General features: G+C 49.5%; 2 protein-coding genes across 2 annotated transcripts in view; both read right to left on the reverse strand.

Moving 5' to 3' along the window:
* LOC149351622 ((Lyso)-N-acylphosphatidylethanolamine lipase-like) overlaps positions 1-14,999 on the reverse strand; it is a 69,612-nt gene extending 54,613 nt beyond the window's left edge. Inside the window, exon 1 of the mRNA XM_089580939.1 lies at positions 14,745-14,999. The gene's annotated coding sequence lies outside the window, so the exon portion shown is untranslated. The remainder of the gene's footprint in view (positions 1-14,744) is intronic.
* Positions 15,000-18,565: 3,566 nt separating this feature from the next.
* Positions 18,566-20,206, reverse strand: LOC149351623 (uncharacterized). Its single transcript, XM_089575622.1, has one exon. It carries the CDS (start codon positions 20,204-20,206, stop codon positions 18,566-18,568), a length of 1,641 nt encoding a protein of 546 aa, XP_089431748.1.
* Between the last annotated feature and the right edge of the window lie 1,812 nt (positions 20,207-22,018).

Genomic DNA, 22,018 nt, shown 5'->3' on the forward strand with positions numbered 1-22,018 from the left:
GGTTACGGCGCTCGGCTGCTGACCCGAAAGACGGGGGTTCGATCCCGGTCGCGGCGGACGAATTTCGATGGAGGCGAAATTCTAGAGGCTTGTGTACTGTGCGATGTCAGTGCACGTTAAAGAACCCCAGGTGGTCGAAATTTCCGCAGCCCTTCACTACAGCGTCTCTCATAGTCTGAGTCGCTTTGGGACGTTAAAATCCAATAAACCAAACCAAACAAATTGACAACATGTTTGTTGCGACGTTGAGCTGCAACATTCTTGCAAGTGCAGCATTGTGCTAGGAAGAAGATATACTTGCACTACATTGAATGTTTGCGACTTTTCCTGGGGCGCTATCAAAGGGAACTTTAGCGTCAACAGAATTTTTTGCGCACTTGATAGAGTGATAACGAGTGGTTAATCTGGCGTGCACCATTTGTCCACCAACTTGTTTCAGGCATTTATTTTCAAAACTACAAACAACTCCTTTCTGGCAGCTATGCTTAATAGGCGACTAAGTGCCTGTCTTTTCTGGACATGCTCGCGAGAAAACCCGCGTCGATGGCCTACGAGGGCAATCATTGCCTACGCGTTCGCCGGCTCGGCAAAGCATACTGAATGAAAAAGCGCGGTGCGCGTGAGACGGGGGCATCGTCGAAAGCGAAGCTACTGACCATGGTCGCGGATCAACTAACAGCAGCGATTTCATAATTTTGAAATCCTTGCTGGCCATGCCGGTCACGTGGTATGCATAGCCTGCCCAGTCGTCTCCATCTTTTGCGCCGCTACTATGTGCAGGCATTGTCATACAGCGGACAGTGCAACGGATGCATTCTGCGCCACAAGCACTGCGCTGCTTCGTCGCTGCATCAGCCCAGGAACGACAGAAGAAGCTCGAAACACACGCGACCAGACGCATGAAGATTTTTGGAAACGCTTCGTTGATCCATAGCCGACCAGATGTTTCCTCGATTAACTACGTTCCTGCGGACCACAAAATCGCAGAAGCGCCTGCTCTGACGGAGACGTTGAACACCAAGTGCGAGCTCTCCCTACTGCCAGGAATCTCATTTATGTGGCCGACCTGCCACCAGTTGCTATGCAAACTTCATCCATGATTAGTTATACCCGTCCCTAAATTTGATAGTTGGCAGCAAGGTCTCGACGAGGATTAAATTTCCGCCCTAGATAGCCTGGAAAGAGAAGCGACAGGCTCTGCTTTGCACAAATAGGCACGCATAACGCAGTTTTATAATAAACGCCACTTTTAGCGGCCTTAGTATTTTTGGCTGTTGTACGAAGAATCCACTTGCTACGAACATCAGATATAACGAACGGAAGCCGCGTGACCGTCAGGTTCGTTATAAGTGGGCTCGACTGCTTTCAATCGGCCACAAAAACCTTTTCCACGCTTCAGACATGGACCTTGCATGTTAGGACGAACCTTCGGGCCAAAGGGATGTTTGTGCCGTGGTCAGTGCATTTCTACCTGTGCGAGCAACGAGAGACAATTTGAGAAATAAAATGATATTTTTGTCGCGATGCTGTGTTCTTCTGGGACATACTTAAGCAGTCTCTTAAAAAACCCATTAACATCATACATTTCTTTAAAACATTTATGTCTGCGATGAAAAACACCGGAATTCCGTGCGAACTCTTCGTGTTGATAGGACCGCTTAGCGTGTGGAAAACCCTCATGATGGGTGAACACGCAGAACCGCCGCGTTCAACGAGGTCACTGTTCAGGCAACAGTGCACTTTAACGCAAGAGGAATATGCTGCGCAAGTTCAACCTCCTGACTGGTTCCCCTTTCTTGACGTGTGCACCGTCTAGAATTTTCATGTGCGGTCGGAGAAAGGGAGTCATGGTGGCATGAGGCCTTATGCAGAGATCGCTGAATTCGACGCGGTCAAGTAAGGCATGAGGAGGGTCACAGAGGTTCCAAATATTCCATGCAACAACCATAAAAAGAAGCCTAGAAAATAGCCGAGTCGCTTAAAGCATCTGTAAAGAGAGTTTTCTGTTGCGCCGCCATTGGTACGAATCCCACTCGGAGTCAGATGATAAAGTATGCATACTCTTTTAGTTGTTATTTTTACTGCGTTAATAGTATAGCTTGCTTTCCCAAAAATAGCCGTACTGTGCGTGTGTGTGTTGGAGGGGGGGGGGGGGGTGCGTGCAGCCTCAAACCTTGATGCACACTCTGGTGGGCGCACATCTGGGCTTTAACTGGTAAAAATGCACCTTCAAAAACTTTCACCCATCTCCCCACCCCCCATCACACACCTGCACCCGATATAGCCGATGGAGCCGCGCGCTGGCGACTGGCAGCAATTTTTTCTTAGAAGCAGAACGATTTCAGCGAATCGGCATAATGAAATCACTTCATGGCAATTACATTTAATCGCAGTAGCATCTTTCTGGGCGTAATCACTATCGCATGCCAGCGAGCGCATATATTTAAAATAAATTGGCTTTGGAGGAAAGGAAGTGGCGCAGTATCTGTCTCACATACCTCGGCGGACACCTGAACCGCGCCGACATATATTTCCGCATCGCCCTTTTGAGTATTCAGTATTAATTTTTTTCTTATTAGTACATCTCCACCGTTGCAAAGAACAAGAATATGCCGATTCTAAAAAAACAACAACAAGAATATGCCGATTCTAAAAGCTGCACCAATTTATACATCCTTCTTTTGGTAATACCAGTAGTAATATCTCGGGTTTAACGTGTCGAGTAGACATTGGGGCTATAGGATAGACGGTGTAGTGGAGGGCTCCAGATTAACGGAGACCAGCTGGGGATTTTCGGCGTGCGACAGAACACGCTGGTTTTTGTATTTTTGGAATCAGCAGCCGAGCTCCGCAGCCATTGAGCCATTTTTTTTCTTTGTTGCCCTACATCGTGAGGGGTTTTATTTAGAATCTGCTGTCTGAGACAATGAGCGCCTACAAAAGTAAATGCTGCACTACCCACTGCGGTGGCTCAGTGGTTCGGGCGCTCGGTTATTCGGTGTATCCGGGTTCGAACCCGGCCCCGGGGCCCACGTTTCGACAGAGGCGAAGCGCAAAAGGCACCGGTGTGCTTCGCGATGTCAGTGCACGTTAAAGGGCCACTGCGCCACTTTTTGAGAATTTTGCGGTACTCAAGGATTCAAACCTGTATAGGTTGTAGGTGAAACTTGCTAAGTTTTTTTGCACTACCATTTAAAATAGTTACGTAATCGACGATTATATTTTGCACTTCTCCTCAAAGCAACGGAGAAGTGCGGGGAAGTTGAGTGTGACGTCACGGAAGTTTTGATTTCAAATTACCGCTGCCGTCAGCCACGCCCTGCCGTGCCTCGTTGGACGCTGCCAAACAACGTTCGGCGGGCTTTACCTTCGGTGGCGTTGGTTTTTTTCCTTCAAAGCAGGCGTTTATGCGTTGGAAATGTACCGATACTTTCGATGACGTCATCATGCGTCCCCCACTTAGCATTGTGCGCTGTGGAGAAGCTTGAAGGCCGTCGCAATTTTAATTGGTGATTACGTCATCGTTTCAAATGCTAGGAAAAAAGGACTTCGCATACTTTGCCTGTAAGTTTCACACATTCGACCCTTTTAAGCTCTTCGATTTCTAAAACCTATCCACTTGCTCTTTAAGGATCCCCAGCTGGTAGAAATTATTCCGGAGGTGTCCCCTACTGCGCCTGTTTCTATTTTTTCTTTCACTCTCACCTTCCTCCCTCTCTTACGGCGCGGTTCAGGTGTCCATCAAGAAGTGAGACAGTTACTGCGCCATTTCCTTTCCTTAAAAACCACCATCACAACGTTGTTGGATCCTCGCGCTAATATTTCATCTATTTGTGGGAAACGACGCAAAGAAAAGGAAGGCATTTTCAATCGGTGTTTAAATGACTATAGACACCCAGTTTGATTGCGTGTTTTCTCCTTTCAAATGATGCCATAGGTATTAGAATACATGGACCACCGTGTGGTATTCGCCTAATGCCACTAAATAATTTAGAAAATAATTTTTTCTCCCAAGCTGTCCCGGTTTCATCAACCGAATGATGGCTGTGACGTGAGTTCAACTTTAGGTGACGTGAGGCACAGGAAGACTATTACAAACGCTGATACGTCGTTTTGACTCACTATGGCACTTAAATCAGCCGGCTGCAAGACCTATAATTACAACGAACGACGTATCAGCAGTTATATTGCCATTTTATTGCACTTCACGCGACTTAATTTCCTCTACACGTCTCAACCATCGTTATATTAGTGAAACCGAAACAGGATCATGATGAAATTCAAATATAAATTATTATGTGTTGATGAAATACCACGCGGTGCTCCGTGTACACCGGTGTCTAACGCATCATTTGAAAGAAGAAAGCACGCAAGCAAAAATTTGGTGTCTATAGTACTTTATTGAGTTAGAGCAGTGGAACAATTTGATTAAATTTTTAGGCAAATATTTAAAAGGGGAGGAATAATAACTAAAGATTTCACATAAACCTGAAGTACAAAGAATTGGCGGTAGTACATTACAGAAGCGTCAATTAGGCTTCTTCCCAGGCACCAGACTTCCTGTAAGTTTGCTGTCGCATATACTGGGTGCTATTTTCGCACTTCCCAGAGCAGACAGCTACGGGTGGGTAAATCAATGCGCTAGATCATCTCATTTTGTCCGAAAACAAGAGGAATGCCGAGATGCAAAAAAAGTGGGGCTGAACCGTGTCCCGAACTGGTTCGCGGAGCGGTTCCTTTGAATCGTTCCGGTTCGGGTTCAGTTCCAAGATGGCGAAAAAATTATGGGTTCGGTACGGTTCCGGTTCCGGGCGAAAATTCGGCTTTGGTTCCGGTTTCGGGTTCGGTTCCGGTTCGACACCCTGCTTTTGTACACTACACTCAGTAATGCGTCCCGCTAAAGACATTCAAGGTCACATGGTTCAAATGGGGGAAGCGGTTCGGAGAAGCATCTTATTCCCAGCCGGTTTGTCGTTTCCAATCGCCCACGGTCATTAAGACTGCAAGTTATTTTCTGTCACTATAGCCTTCAGTGAGCCTTGTACAAAGATTCTAAACACCACGCCACGAAGGCACCTAACGACAAGAATAGCAAAAAAAAAAAAAAACACAGAGGCTCTTTATATTGAGTTTTGCTGACCCGTGCTAAATATACTTACCCAGCGTCGGCGAAAACATCCCGGTGGGGCTTTCCGCTCAGACTGCCACGATCGAGACAAAGCCTACAGCGTTTTATTCTCAAATGAATAAAAAAGAAAGCGGGACGGCAAATATTGCTTCTGGAACAACGCCTCTTTCAACCTTCCATCTGATCCTATAGCAAACTATTCAGGAAACTATCCAGGAAAAAAATTCCGGAGGCACTTTGGCTGTCTAAAGTGCGTAGACTCGAAAGCGCTTTCCGCACCACTTTGACTGCCTCTGTGGCACTGGTGACGTCACCACTGGATGACGTCACACATAATTAACGACTAATTACTAAGTAATGACAAATTGCTAATTAATGACTGATTGCTGATTAATGACTAAATACTAATAACTGCTAATTAATGGCGCTTGAGCTTCGCCTTTAGGAGTGGAACGCGACAGCGCGTTGTAGCGTCCACGGAACGCCACCACCCGTTCGGCGCGATGCCTTGCCCTTTGAACGCAACGCCTTTTGAGGAAAGAAAATAGCGCAGTAATTCTCTGTCATCTCGGTGGACACTTGAACCACACCGTACAGGAAGAGAGGAGCCGTAATGAAGAAAATGAAAATTGTATTTGAAGAAAGCAAATTACGCAGTAACTGTCCCACATATCTCGGTGGACACCCGTCAGAAGCGTGACACCTTTGCTGACAAGCTTCTGCTGACAGCCTTCTGTCGACAACGATTAGGCATTAAAGGCTTTCGCCTTAAAAAGGTAAGTGAATGTTCTAGAATCAGAACTACAGCGCTGTGAAAAACACAAAATGCCGACTGAACTGACTACAACCATGCCGTAACTGTTATGCGAGCTGGACGTTTAGTAGGCTAATGAGGGACTGAATGAACAAGGCATGCGCAAGTAACCTAGGCACAAGCGTGCCTCAATACGCATAGCGTCATCCTTCACACGACGCGACGCGTTCAAAGGTGGCGCTGGCATCGAGGTACGCGTCTGTAAAAAGGTTTTAGCATACCGTATACCACTAGCGCTAGCGCTTTTCATCGAGCGCCAGCCGCCAACACTCATGCCCATCGGCAATCGCGTTGGTGGAAATGGTCCGCCATTAAACGCACGAAGGGCATTGATTAGCTGCAGCGAAACAAGTATGAACTAAAAGATTACCCGATACTGCTGCACAAAATGTGGTTGGACGGTGCTTTCGTCATCGGACCACTGGTTCTGTGGTAATCGTCAGCACATAGGCGCTTGCATACGACAAACCGTTCTCTTACACGGCGACAAACGTACTGGTTACAGCTTCCACTACTCCGCGGAAATTCGTGAGGCGGAGCATAAAAGCACCCCCTCGTCCCCGCAGACGCCTAGCCGAACTTTCGGCGAATGCACTTTACCGCACAAGTACTTGACTAACTCCTGAATATAAAGGTTCTGATCATAAGACATTTAGCAGACGAGCTGCATTAAAATGAGTACCCAGACCGCGTGCGAGGCTTTTCTTTAATGGGCCCCCCTCCCTCCGGCAGAGAGATGTAGGAATTGTATGAGTTTTTCATCCATTCCTTTTATTTTTGTTTCTGCTTCGATGTGCAGTGTCGGGACGCGTGTAGAGGCAGGAAAACACGCGCGTCAGGACATCTGAATCGCATATCTGCCAATAAATCTCGCTAACATGCGAGGCAGAAGAAGAAAACAAACGGAAAGAAAAAAAATCGTGGGAGGGGCGTATTAGGAAGGTTTACTCGTAGTCACGTTTTTCGGCCCCTAAAGAAAAGCTGTGAGAAGCCTAAAATTTTTATCTGCCCTCTAAAGAGAGCGTGCAGACCAATGAGAAGCACTGAACCAATCGCCGCGGTCTCGAAGGTTCTACTGGCCTGTACAGTCTAATGCCATTTAAAGGTGATCCCTTCAGACTTATCCTACGCGTTTTGAAACTGCTCTAACACGGTTTATTTTCGCAAGAGGGCTGCAACGAATGCATCAGTTTAGGTAGCCGAAGGATTCCGCTATCCTGCACAGTCATGTTTGTTGCGGACTAGGTGACCTCCACGCCAGGAAAAATGTGTTGGCCCGTTTCAGCCACACCGAATGCGATAACATTCAAATTGCGTTCCAATGTACCAGAGGCCAAACGGCGACCCTCAGCGTTATCTGGCCGTTCGCAGGCCATTGCCACAGCACGCCGACCTCGCTGCAGGAAGTCGCAGCGGCGATCAGCACGAACTTGAAGCACCGACCTCCCTTCTTCCTTCAATGTGACGTGAATTAACAAAGCTTGCAGAGAGAGCCATCACGCTCAGTCAGAGATACTTGTTGACTGCTGCATTTGGTAGTTGTTTTGGTGACATAAAACAACCTTTTATAAATCTCCTTACATGCCCCTGGTCGGCCAAACATCATTGCCATTGGCGTGAAATAGATTTTTCTACTTGACAAACAAAATTAAATTACTGCCGTGACAATTAAACAGCGCATAAAAAAGCTGTCCGCATCATCGATTTCATGCAATGTCGAAACTTCAACGGCTGGTTGTTGTATAAGGCTTCCAAATTATCTGAAAAAGAAATATGTACCAACTCGTGCAAGTTAACAGACGTATACAGCAACCATTGCACTGACGCGTAATTTTTGTAAAAAATTGTCGTTCCTTTGTGCCTCGGGTTTTCTACGTGCATGCTTGAAAACACATGTAATGGCAGCTGAGTCACAGGCGTCTCGACAGTAAAGCAGCACAGCGTGAAAGGGACATGTTCGGCAGCGGATATAATTACCATGACGTGCTCTTTTTTTTTAGTTTATTTCGTTCTACCTCTTTATTCCCCACCACCTACCGTCTGAAGTACAGGCTAGAAGAAACGTGCCTCTCCGTTCAGCTCAAGGTTTTCTCCAGCCGCACTGAAGGGGCGTCGTTTCGTACCGCGATTCTGATACCAGCGTGGGAGCGTCCGCTTTAGTCAAATATAAGAGCGCGAGCCCCCCGCCACGTCTCCTCCGACGGCCCTGAGCTTCCAGAGCATTCAACTCCGCATGCTGTCGTCTTTTTATTTTGATAATTTTGCACGAGTCTACGCCACACCAACCCATGCAAGCGCGCCGTTGTGAACCTATCCACCGTCGCCTTTATCAACCCTCTGCACTGCTTAGCACGCGTATGGGCCAGTGATTAAACAATAACCTGGATATGCAAGGGTGGTCGAGCGGACGGAATTAGCGTAAACGCGTAGCGCATACGCTGGACCCGCGGGGGCCGCCGGTGTAAGCATAAAACCGGCAACAGAATAAACGAAGGCTTTTCGGTGAGGGCGAGACGCGCGCGCCGTGGCGGCGAGCAACCTTGGCCTGCATAAACGCGCCGGCCAACCTTGGCGCGACGCGAACGCCGGCGCAGCGGACTTGGTGGTGAATCGAGACCGTTTGCGCGGGGCCGCAGAGGACTCGCGCAGCCCCGCTCGAGCTCTCCATTGTACCGTAGTTGGCAGGAGAAAAGTGAACCCCTCTCCTATAGCTGCTACAGCTGTTATAGCTATAGCTGCTAATCTCGACTAAGCGCTCTGCTTTGCACTGAAGTTGAGGCTAGAAAATCGTAATGTGCTCAACAGCTGCTACCCCTTGGGTAGCATTCTACGCATTATATTAATATATTATTCATTTGGCGTGATATCCTACAGATATCAAAGGAAATGAGGAAGAGAACAGGCTGACGACTGCTGCCTGACGAAGCACAATGCCTGCCTCTCCTGGAAAGCGAGTTGGAGGATGGGAAAGGACAAAGAAACAGTGAGGCGAGGAATAAGGCACTGAGCGATAAGACTCCAAACACGACAAGCACAGGAAAACAATTAGAACTAACTAAAAGGATCAGTACACAGTACAAGCAGCATGAAGCGTAGTACCGGTACACTGAGCACAAATCGTAGTAGACAGGTGTCGGTGGCAAAAAAGCATGCAACATCAAGCCTGGTCCACAAATCACAAACCGCAGCACGCACCTAGAGGATGGCGGAATGTCATAATCGACTTTCTAAATACGCATGCGCAGTGACACTGCAGACGTCATATGACGCTTTCCAAGAGAAATTGGGCAGCAGTTTGGTCCCGAGCAATTTCAAGAGAGTGGATTCCACGAGAAGGCAAGCGTAGCAGGGGGCGGCAGAAAGTTAGGTGGGCCGATGAGATTAAGGAGTTTGCGGGGATACGGTGGCCGCAGCTGGCACAAGGCAGGGTTAATTGGAGAGATTTGGGAGAGGCCTTCGCCCTGCAGTGAGCGTAGTTAGGCTTATGATGATGATAGTGATGTTCCCAGCGCCTTTTCTTTTTTAGTTTCTTTGTTCGCTCCTATATCTATAAATAAATATTCGCGCTACAGTTTGTACTGCTCGCGCTACAAGCTTCGCGGCACATCACCCGTCTAGTAACGCCAGATTAGTCATCAAAGTCATGCAACTGTTGGAAGTTTTCTAACGGTGAGTCACAACAGAACTATGTCCGAAGGTTTACCATGCAGCAGTGAATTTTCAATCGGTTAATTTAGCATTTTCGCTTCTCTGATGCAGTTGTTTAATTGTGTTCACTTTCTTGCGTTACTGGAGCTGTGGGGAGAGTATCGTTCTTTACAACTGACAGTGTGAGTACACGCTTACTTTGCATCCAGTATGGGAGCTAGGCGTGGCGCGCACGATTGCAATGCGTATTCATTTATTTTACTGGCAGAAAGCATCACACAATGCTCTGAAAAAAATTCATACGGCGGCCACCCACAGTTTGACACACTGCTACCAGGCATAAACGTAGTGAAAGCAGTTTGTTCGTTTTTTTTCGCTTTATTTGCATTATTTAACTCCGTTTCGTTTTGTGTGCACGTACGATCCCCTTGGGACGTCCGTGCTACACCCGCCCCCTGCCCTCCCTCCTGCTGCATGCAACCTTCGCTTACTCATCTGCCGCTGATGCTGCATGTGAACGTAACGCGTAGGGCGATTACCGCGACACTAAAACACTGCAACGTACGTTTGCTGTCCCTTTCTACGCGACAAACAGACCACGCGAAGCAATCGGAAAGAATTTTTGCATTATTTACACTAAGCCGCTGTAGTACATCACAGAGTAAGAAAGTGAATGTCCATGTGCTGCGAACCTGACCGAAATACGACGCCTTGCTACCTGCTTCCGGTCGGGTGATCTCCACATGCAGAGCTCACTCGTCAGCAGCTCGGAACGCAACATTTCAGCGCACTCGGACAAAAGGCAGGAGAGAAAGCCAGTGCGCTGACAGAGAGCAAGGAAACTGAGCTTCCGCTATGGAGACGACAGGCGTCAGATTGCCAGTACGCGCACATTCTCTTGTCGATCTCTTGTTGACGGCGACCGGACAAGTACTCGGCTCTCACGGGCGACCTCGAGCGAAGCACAGTTGTAGTTTAGCGAGTCGGTATGCTCGTAGTCGGTGCTCGCAATGAATCGTGTACTGGATCGATTCTGGGATGATATCAGGTTCCTTGGGCACACACACTGGTGGTAAAGCATCGCACCGACATCCCAAAAGGGACAGCGGGGACCCGCATCTCGGAAATAGTACATGGAGAATCCTGTCCTCGATTGAAAAACGAAGAGATCCGTAAGGATAAAGAACCGCCAGCGCGATTTCAGTCATTTCTGATCCCTTAGTTTACTTTAGGGGGGTTTGACGTCCCAAAGCACCTAAGCCTACAGGGACGCCGCAGTGGAGGGCTCCGGAAAACACTGCCACCTGGGGTTCTTTAACGTGCACTGACATCGCACAGTGCACGGGCCTCTAGAATTTCGCCTCCATCGAAATCCGACAGCTGTGGCCAGTATCGAACCCACATCATTCAGGCCAGCAGCCGTGCACCATAACTACTGAGCCACCGCGGCGGCTTTGTAATCTCTTCACCTCGAAAATTCGTGTGAAGGTAAATTGCGACGAACAAATTCGTTATTTCTGAACCCTCACCAGTCTCTGCTGAGCTTCATCCCTAATCAGTTTTCTTTTGTATCGTGCTATCGCAAATAGTGGGTTCTAGTTTAAGTGCTAGTTTTTGAAATGCTTAGCGTATGGAGGTGAAGTAGTCGCGACGACGAAAAAGTTAGGAACGGCAAGGTGCATGCCCATGAAAAACCTGACACAGTTTTAATAACTGCACATGAACCAGACTTTTCCTTCTACATGTATCGGAAATTCACCGTGCAGCGTGCTTGTTTGGTCGCCTGGCGCCATTAGCTACCAGCTTTCTGTTCGTCTGGTTCCTTTTCGGGTTTAGTTAGTTATTTATAGTGAGTTTAATGGCGCAAAAGCAGCTAAGGCCATAGGCGCATAACGGCGCATAATGGATGCGCCGTTAAGTGTCTGCATAATGTGCTGAAAATTCATTAGAGCTGCCTCTCTATAGATATTACCTTTCCAGTTTCATCCCTGAATGGCAAAGGCATGCTACTTACCAGAAGCATGCATATATATATATATATATATATATATATATATATATATATATATATATATATATATATATATATATTAGATAAAGTCACCAGAGATTGAAAAACATAACAGGATTTAATTCACGACGTTACGGCTGAAGGGCCGGCCTTTTTCGAGTGTACTACAGCATTCGGAACACGCAGCTTTTAAATCACGCGCTCAGCACGCCCTCCAGCCGAAACATCGTGAATAAAATCATGTAATGCTTTTCAGTTTTTGATGACTTTGTCAGATTGATTATTCAGCTGCCAAGAAATCACTTTTGAGATATATAGATATATATATAGCAAACAAGAGAAGGGGAATGAGGGGCTCGTTATAAATATGAGAGAAGCCAACAGCCACCGAAACCAAGGGACACAGGGGATTTTTTTAATTTATTTATTTATTTTGTGGTGTTGATCAATTTAGAATATTACTGAATATGTTATCGCTTAAAGCTAATTGATTAGAAAAGCAGAAAAACAACCAAATGCTGCCGTTGGGACCCGAACCCACGACCTCTGAATTACGCGATAACATATTCAGTAATATTCTAAATTGATCAACACCACAAAATAAATAAATAAATTTAAAAAAAAATCCCCTGTGTCCCTTGGTTTCGGTGTCTGTTGGCTTCTCTCTCTCTCTCACACGCACACACACACACACACACACACACACACACACACACATATATATATATATATATATATATATATATATATATATATATATATCGAAGTATACGTTTTGTTAAAGGAAACATATTTATTCGACTAGACGTTTCGATCGGAAGACCGATCTTCTTCAGGTGTGATTTTACTTTGTTACTACATCCCCTTTTATTGGGGTGGGCACAGAACAGGTAAGTGAGAAACACGAAGCACTTAGCAGAGAAATACACAAAAAAATATATAGAGAAAGTGCGACCCACACGAAAAAAAAAAGATCGGTCTTTCCGATCGGTCTTCCGATCGAAACGATATATATATATATATATAAATTGTTGCTCCCCAGACACGACATGGCAAGCTCTACACTTCTTAAATCATCAGCAGAAGCTGCAAGCGCGCACACAGGCAAAATACCAAAACAGAAACTAAATGTGCCTTCATGCATGATCGCGCTGCTGGACCTGACAACTAGCACTGATGTCTATTCGATACAGCGCGCACGTAACCAAGGGCGCCTTTCATGGTTTCAAGGAACGCGTACGTTCTCTGTAAGACGTGCAAAGCAATCGAAATTCTATCGGCAGTACAACTTCAAGGGCTCGGTGTGAATTTCAATTTCGAAGAATGCCCGAGTCCATCCTGTGCGCTTGCTTTATTGGAATTCGCAACACATGGTTTCACGAAACTGGAAAATAAAACATTTTAACATACCCGTATGTACCGTTACCAAGCAACCGCTACAGAATTAGTAACACGCGCACAGTTAGCTTCTAAAAGAGTGGCGTTACATATGTTAGAATAATGCGATAATATTCCAGCGACAGTTCTAGAGCATATCGGTATCGAGAAAACAATAAAGTTTACCCTCCCACCCCTCCCTTCGGCCCCCGGCTGGGAATACACTTATGGTTTAATACCACTATAGAGCATGCGAATGCACTTATCTTTTAAATTCTCGATTAACTAAACGACGACAGTGACAAAATCAGCAGGAAGCAATAAATCACAGGGTTATTATTACACGTTCTATTCGAACGCGTAAAATAGCATATGCGCTTGAAACTCAACTGCAGTTTACAATCGCTTCCACTGAATACACATAAGCCGCTTTTACATGAATGCGACAGAAGTCGACTCCAGTTCACTTTTTGAGGGAAAGTGCAAAAACGTCGAGGAGGAGAGTAGAGGATGAGTCGTGCCTTTCCTTCTCAAAACCTGTTCTTTCCCTCGAAAAGTTGACTGTAGTCGACTTCTGTCGCATTCACGTAACCGAGGCTATAGAGCCCAAACATGGAAACAGTGTCCAAAGAGGGATGGTAGAATGCTTCGATGCAAACTCAGAAATATCCTTCGCATATGACGTTAAAGAAAGAGTAGGTGTACAAAGTAAACGCAGCCAAAAAATACCATTATTCCAATTTCGCGTACCAGAAGAACCTGACAATCTGAGAATGCTCTTTTTTTATTTATGATTTCATTATTGCAACGCATTTCGTGACAGCACATGCAGCGTATAACTTTTTTTCTCCGTGAGCTGCTCGCTCATCGCTTAGCCGAAGCTAGCCTCCCCTGCCTCCTCCTTCTTATTTTGGGCTTTTATGCTCGGCGACTTAACAACTGTTGTGACTTGTCTGCGTTTTCACGACGTAATCGACGACATAAACCGGGGAGAAGCGAGCCACTGTTTGATATTCTGATAACTCAATGAAGTGTTCCCAAGGATAAGCCTGCAGTGTACGCTCTTCGAACACAAAAAAGCTGTAGTGGCGACATTTCCTGCTATGCTCCCCCAACCCCCCTTCCTTGGGCAGCATGTAGCGATAACAATTGCGACACGCATGTGATTCAGTTTCTTGGTACAAGTTGGGCAACGCTACCCCGGGCATTTGCCCGCTGCGCATTTACGACGCCAAAACCATGATGCGACATTGCCTTCGAGGATGTATCACGAGTAGCGCTACGCCTTGTTTCCAAGCAAGGCCCTCTCTGCGTGGTGAGTCAACTAATAAGTTCACGATGTTAACGTACCACGCTCCAGTTTTAAACCCACAGCATCAGCAGTACCAAGCTCTGAGTAAGTTGGGCAGCAAGACGTAAAGAAATATGTAGCGCGACCAACACTTCGACAGATAGGACGCACGCACACACAGCGCTGACACTTGGCACTAAACTTCCCAGTGCACTCTACCAAATGCGCAGCGTCCAGACCGCGGTTCATGCACCTTAAAAGTCAACCGCGGTCTAGATGCGCCTTAAAAGTTGCGTCGCGCCTGAGAGAAACCGGGGTGCCATTGAAGGCGGCCTACATGTAAGCTAAGGAAGCTTTAAGTTTCATGAGGAGGCTGCAAAGCAGAAACTGAGAGCAAGCGAGGGAAAAGCTCTCGAATTACACGCAGCAACGAAGCACCACGCCGCACAACAAATGAACACAAAAGAGCGCTCACCGTGTGACGCAAGCGTCGTGTTGTCCGGCCAGCTGCTGCGCTCCGGTTGTGCGTAGCAGACGACGCAGGCGCTCAGGATCGAAGCAGACGACGGCGACAACGGTTCGCGACCGACACCGCAAAACGACAGCTACACGCCTCGTCCGCCGCCGGGTTGGCTACGCGCGCTCGCACGCGCAGTGAAAATAAGCGGCGGCGAGCGAGACGCGAAGGTCGACGTGTTATCTTTCTCGGTTGCCTCGTTCTATAAACGAGCAACGCCGCGGACCCCGCGTTACCGGCGCACAACACATTGCGTCACTGCCTGATTACGAGCGATGACGACGACTTAAGCCAGGGTCTATGCTATCGGTGCCCTCCCCCCCCCCCCCCCCCCCCCGTTCTCTCTGCCTTCCTCCTTCCGTTTGTTCGTTCTCCGACCGACGCACATGTTACGCCCCCGCTGAACTTTCCAACTAAAGCCGGACGCGCTGTCAGGAAGCCCTTTTCATCACTGTTTTATAGCTAGACATCTTTGCGTCCTACGGAGTGCACGGTGCTTCCGCCTCGAACAAGGCATGGTGCTTGTTTGCCAGCTCAAAGAGAACGCTAGTCGATTTCGGTGTACAAGGGAGTTCCCGTCGATTGACGGAAGCTTGAAGAAAATGTTTTCAAATATTTAAGTTCAGTTAAACTACATATTTTATCCCGCAAATGGCACAAGAGTTCAGAGAGGCGGATGGGAAAGTTGCAACGTGAACGAATGAATTATTATAGCTCTGTATATCTTATTTTGCACGTGTGGTGAAAAGAGCATAAGAAAGTCTTGGACAATTGTTACGATTCAGTATTAACAAGCGCCGTTATCTCGCTCACCTGGGTGCAAAGACTAAAATAGCAGCGTTTACAGGGCAGGCTTCATAAGCAGGCAGATATAGCACAAACAGCAAGACACGTCCACGAAAGGCAACCAAATGGCCCACTGTAATCTGATTCGCAGATTTACGTGTCTATAACTCGCACTGCTACACCCCTGCTAAAGTGAACTTGTTCAGAATAAGACACCCGAACAGAAAGTAACGATTTCACCAAATTGTACGATGAGGTTTTAACATAGTAGCTCCTGTTCTCAAGGCGTTTACCAAGCACCATTATTTAAAAAGTAGCTTGTCATGTGAGCGGTTTGTTCGTTTGTGATATCTTAGAAAAAAATTCAAAATGTACTCCATCGAGCTGACCCACTCCAGTAAGGCCTTGGACAGTGAGCGAGCATGTTCTGCACATAGCCATAACACAAGGTAGTACTATCCTGCTAAGGTGTGGTGGCGATTATGCATACAAAGCTGCAAGGATACGCCGCACAAACCACATATACACAACGAACGCGCAGCAGTCACGTAAAAAATGTTTAGCGCGAACACATATACAGTGCTAAACATTGCGCGTGTGTGTTGCGTGCGTGCGCGCGCGCTTTCCGAATTTGTGTGTTCCCATAGCCTATCTGAGCAGCTCAATATTACAACCAGCGGCGTTTAGCCGTTGAGCAAGGATATTTTATTCAGAGTGGAGGTGCAAACTGTGGATGCATGTGCGAGAATCAAGTGACAGGTATTTTTCTCAAAATAACCACTTCAGTGCGCGCTCATACCGTACGCGTGTTTTATACGAACCCCAACTGAAAGAGCCTAAAAAACTTTAACTATCCCACGGGAGCGATTATTGCAGCGTATACACCCGTGGGAAAATATAAAGGGCGTTCTCATAATCGTGTCATACTCCAAACAGTAACTGAGCGCACAGTATGTGCACTTTCACTGCCTTAAGGATGCGGACATGCGCGAGAGTGGCAGCGACGAAATAAATAAATGGAGACATCAATCCCAATTCGTATTAGCGTTACTGGTAAACCTGGTTTCTGTCTTTGATTATGCTTTTGAGCAATGTAAATTCCGCGCAAATTTTTCACGGAAAAATTCATGATTCAAAACAGTATTTCACGATCTGTTAAGCATGTTGGTTTTTCACGGTGGTCCAACAGGACAACGGCACACGGAACGAGAATCTTCACGTTGCATTATTGTTATATGTGCAGTACGAAGCCGCTCGCGACAGTGAGTGAAGGATATTTGTCCAATATCGTCCTTTCCACGGACTCAGTCACTGCACGTTCCAAACAAACTTATCTCTGTAGAATTCTATTATCCTCTCTAGCACATCAGCTCTACATGTCAGGTCCTCAGTAGAAGCAGCCTCACAAGGCCTACTTATCGGCATGGTATACTGCTTATTTGCGATAGCTTTCGCAGCACCGATGAGGAATTTTTGCTACAGGTTTCAGGCAATTTACAGGCTTCGGACTTACAGGTTCCGGTTTGCCCTCTTCAACTACGTGCTCTGCTGGCGCTGCGAATTCCCGAGCCTTCGAAATAGTGAGGACCTGCGCAGCGTTATCTCCAAAACTAAGGCCCTTTTCTTTGGGCAGCATATCCAAGCGATTTGAGAAAATCGAGGGATGCTGCTTAGGCAGGTTTTGGGAGACGGCTGCCTCGGTCAGACGCACCCCGAGCGGGCTCTCGATCGCGACGCGGGCAATGGGCAAAGACACGCAGTTTTCATTCTCGATTTTAATTTCTTTTTGCGCCGAAACCTCCTGATTTAATATCGAATTCCTCTCGGCGCGCTTCGCCTCTAAAATTTGTTGCAACTCCAAACGCTTTAGAGCAAGTTCTTTTTCTAACCTGTCAGCCTCCTCCTTAGCGGCTTCCTTGCGGTAAAGGCGTTCTTTTTCTATCCTGTCAGCCTCCTCCTTAGCGCCTTCCTTGCGGTAAAGGCGTTCTTTTTCAACCCTGTCGGCTTCCTCCTTGCGCTCTTTTTCAACCCTGACGACCTCCTCCTTAGCCCTCCTGATTCCCTCCTGAATGACCTCCCAGGTCTCCAAAATTCCGTCACCCTCAGCACCACATTCTCTAATAGCCTCAATCAGCTGCGGCTTTCTGTGACTTTTCCTGACCTCAATACCCAGCTTTTCACACAGCAACATCAACTCTGGCTTCTTTAGTTTGCTCAAATCCATGGCAACTTCCGAACGAGGACTTTCAAAACAAGCTGCTACGTGAAATGCTTAAGCGAGCATGTGCAGAAAAACAATCTACAGGTAGTGATAAATTTCCAGAGTTATCAGCCTGGCAGATTCTTAAAGAGAGTCAAGCGCTCACCACTGCTGAAGCCAGGACCAAGCGTGGACGATGCCACCGCTGCCACCAGTTGATATATTTTGCCGGGCTAGTAGCGTGTCCCACCAGGCATCGGGTCCAGGAGCACCGCCGCTGTGCTGACGGAGGAAGGAACGTGGGCCGGAGACGGGGAGTAGGGGAAGTGAAGGAAAAACTGTATTTACATAATTACATGATTATTTACAAAAAGAGACAAACATGGTAAAAGCTGACAAGTCTCAGTGAAACGTTGAGGGAATCGCTCAGGGAGTCGCTCCGGGAATGGCTTCTTGATGAAGTAGTAGTAGTAAGTGCATGAAGGAAGAGGAAAGGAAACTAGCACGGGCCTGTGACTGGCGAGATATCGCCACCACCACTGCCGGCGTGCAGATAGGGAGGAGGATAGGAAGAGGGGATAAGAAAGAAGTAAAGGGAAGGGAAAGAAGAGCGTCTATAGAGGCGCCGTCGCTGTCATCAGCCGCCAAGGACTAGCAATAGCTGTCCAAGCCCGTGTCCTCCAGGAAGGCAAGGAGGGACCGAAGGGCCTTGCTGGTGTTGGGTCCGGACGGGAAGAGCAGGGCACGTGACGTGTCAGCTGGGAGACCCAGTGCCCGGTAGCCAGCTGAGAGCCTAGCCTGTTGTGCGGCCAGGGCAGGACAACCGCACAGGAGCTATTGTCTCCTCCGGGTCACCACAGCGGGGGCAGTCTGCACAAGTAGCCAGGCCCTTGCGGAAGAGTCTTGCCCCGGTCCAGGCGCAGCCCACACGGAGCCGGAGCAGGAGGGACCTCTCCCGTCTTGCAAGTCCCTTGTCCGGCAGGAGCGGGGGGGGGGGGGGGGGTGTCCCTTGGGCAACCCTGGTGTCGGGGTGTTCCAGAAGGAGTAGCCGCTCCGTGATGGATCGGGCAGCGTCCAGGGGAACGACTGAGGTGCAGCAGGGCGTGGAGGCCTCGTGGGCTGCCTTGGCCAGGGCATCGGCAGCCTCGTTGCCCTGAATTCCCACATGGCTGGGGACCCAGGCCAGGGAGATGGAGCAGCCGCGGGAGCAGAGGGTGTTAAGCCGCGCCGCCAGCTTGCAGACAATGGGGAGTCGGCACCGGGGCTCCTGCAGGAGCTGGAGGGCCACCCTGGAGTCGGACAAGATGGCCACAGACTGCACAGCAGGCCGTGCATCCAGGATGTCCGCCGCCAGGTGCAGGGCTGCCAGCTCGGCTGTGGTGGAGCTGGCCACGAAGGGGAGTCTCGCCTGCCTTGTTTCGCCCAGGGCAGGTGAGATGCAGGCAGCCGCTGCAGATGGGCAGGCCCCCTTCAGGACGGAGCCGTCCGTGAACAACTGTGTGCAGCCAGCCAGGTCCTCCTCCATGGTTTCCGCTGCCTCCTGACGGAGGCCGACCGCAGGTGTCTGGCGCTTGGGCCTGGCCCCTCGTGCTGGTAGGAGGACCCGGAACTGATGTCCCTGGTCAGGCCGTGGAGGGGTAGGTAGATGCTCTGTCTGCCCTCCCACCAGTTGTTCGAAGGCAATGGCGGTCTTCCCCATGCGTGAGTGGGGGCAGCTGAGGAGGCGTTCCAGGAGGGGACGTCCGTCTGGGGCAAGGTGGAGCCGCCCCACGTGGCGGAGTGCTGCCCTCTGGGCCTGGAGCTCCATGGGCCATACCCCGGCCTCTGCCAGCGTCGCAGGGACCTGGGAACCCCGTGGGAGGCCGAGGCACAGGCGGATGGCGGCCCTCTGGCAGCGTTCAATGGTCAGCTGCTGCCTGGTGGTGAGCTGGATGAGGGGGAGGGCGTAAAGGAATTGCGCCCCTGCCATGGCCTGGTGGAACTGAAGGCCCATGCTTGGGGTGATGCCTCTCCCACCCGCCAGGAGCCTCCGGATGGCGCCACGGACCCGGGATGCCTGCCTCGTGAATGCCTTGACCGCAGGTTGCCACGTGAGGTGGCGGTCAATGAGCAGGCCCAGGTAACGGCAGGAGTGCCGCCACGGTAGTTCCCGTCCCGCAATGCTCAGGGCTGTCTTACCTGGGCGTGCTCCTGGGCGGGTGTTGAGCAGCATGGCCTCGGTCTTGGTGGCGGAGAGCCGCAGGCCCACCCGTTCCAGGTAGGAGCTCACCCTGGTGATGGCCCGCTGCACATTCCGGATGACCTGTACCCGCTGGCGCCGTGGCCCGTAGCACCATAGGGCAAGGTCGTCCGCATAGATGGCGATGCGGACAGGGAGGGACAGACCCTCCGGAAGGCAGCGGGGAAGCTCCGCCATCACCAGGTTGAAGAGCATGGGGCTCAGCACGCTGCCCTGGGGAACTCCTCTCGTGAGCGGCTGGGGTGCGCTGGTGGCTCCTCCCACCCGGATGCGCTTCTTGATGAACGTGTCGAGCGCTTTTAAATATACCCTCCCGAGATCTTCCCGCCTTTTCCGACCAATCGTAGGGACTTCGTCCGGGTGCTCCAAGGTCGTTCACCGCTTCGTCGTCTTCCTCGGCTGAGGCCCTTGGATACCCGGAAGTGGCCCGTCAGGCCAGGTGGATTCCATATCTTGTTTCGAGGAAACGCCAAGAGCGAACACCTGCAGCGTCGTCACCTCGCTTCATCCGCTGAGGCACTTGAATACTCGGAAGTGTCCAGAAGGGCGTGTTGTCGGGCTAGTCGTTTCCGGCCAGGTGGATTCCATATCTTGTTCCAAGGAAATGCCCCAAAGGCGAACACCTGCTGCGGCGTCACCCCGCTGTTGACAAAAGAGCGAGGTGCGGTTGAATGGCAGACGCTCGTCTCCGCAGGTGGCAGCAGGCGCTGAGTCATGTCACCCTGGCAGATGCACACACAAAGTCGCAGCGTCAATACTGCTGCGTTGGGGGCCGCTTAAGGGGAACTCCGGAAAACCCGTCGTGGCAGTTAGGCAGAAGTGGTGGTACGAGGAATCCAGGAGTCGAATGCGTCCCTCGTGTTCGGTTCCACCTGTCAGGAGGTGGCATGGGAGCGCGTGCATGAAGAAAGACCACCTTCGCAGAACCACACACTGCCTCTGGGAATGGCCTATGTGGATACAGGTGTGACGGGAGCACACAAAGAGAGTTAGGGGGGGGGGGGGGGGGGTAGAAACACAACAGTACTCAGTTGGTTTCACTCGCCTAAGGCACTCTGTGTTTTTTAAAAACTTCGTTACATTTAACTTGAACACCCGGCAACTGCGGCTACGTCTACACTTTATGAATGCGTTGTACGATAATGCGATGTGAAACCAATTCAAGAAAGTGAGTTTGCTTGCACAGCGCAACTGAAACGGTGACACGGTGGTAGTCTATTACACTTACCCCATCTCACAGGAACGCGATTCTTAGCGGGCCTGTGACATGCCTCCGGTGCTGCTCAAGTTCGCGGACTTATGCGGCAGTGGTGGGGTTCAAAGGAAAGCTAGTTGTTTACCCTTGCTTGCAGCAAGTTGGAGAAGCAGGCTAGACAAGGCGAAAGTTCACTGCCTTGCTCGGCGGCTTTGAAGGAGGGATTGTGACGACTCCTGCCCCTTGTTAAGAGTGGACAACGTGGTCCTGAGAGCCGGGTGTGTCTCATCGCAAAGCAAGGGATATGACGAGGCCTGGCGCCGGCGGCAGAAGCATAGACGACGACGGCCGGGGCTGTTGCACTCCAAATCACCGAACCGATCGAAGGAGGCTGTGTCCCACGGACCTGGGAGAAATTACTGTCAGACGAGTGTCGTCGTTAGGCAAAGATGCGGCGGGAACTTGGGACAGCAGCAACAACGCTGGAAGCAGAGATGCACATGAAGCACGGCGGAAGCAGCGGTATACGTTGGCCGAGTCGGCCTTCGGGTCACCGAACGGGATGATGCTACGCAAGGTCACGCTGAGCGAGGCTGCTAATTGAAAGACGCTGTGTCGAAGGGGTCTCGTGCTTCGGCCATCCGGCGGGGGAGTTCGAGAAGGTTCAACCACCTGCGAGAAGACTGCGGGATTCTGCTTTCCCACGGAGGCAACGCACAGAATACTTGCGGCAGTGGTCAAGGTGACGCATCTGTGTTTGATGACTGTCTTCCCCTTCTCATCCCCCGAGCTGTGAGAGAGCGAGAGCTTCA

The sequence above is a fragment of the Amblyomma mixtum genome, chromosome 3 (assembly GCF_055824585.1).
Source record: "Amblyomma mixtum isolate Tamu chromosome 3, ASM5582458v1, whole genome shotgun sequence".
NCBI classification, from domain to species: Eukaryota; Metazoa; Arthropoda; class Arachnida; order Ixodida; family Ixodidae; genus Amblyomma; species Amblyomma mixtum.

What these genes read in the sequence shown, in the direction of transcription:
- LOC149351623 (XM_089575622.1), bottom strand. Translation starts at nt 20,206, where the DNA reads ATGCTCTTCAACCTGGTGATGGCGGAGCTTCCCCGCTGCCTTCCGGAG.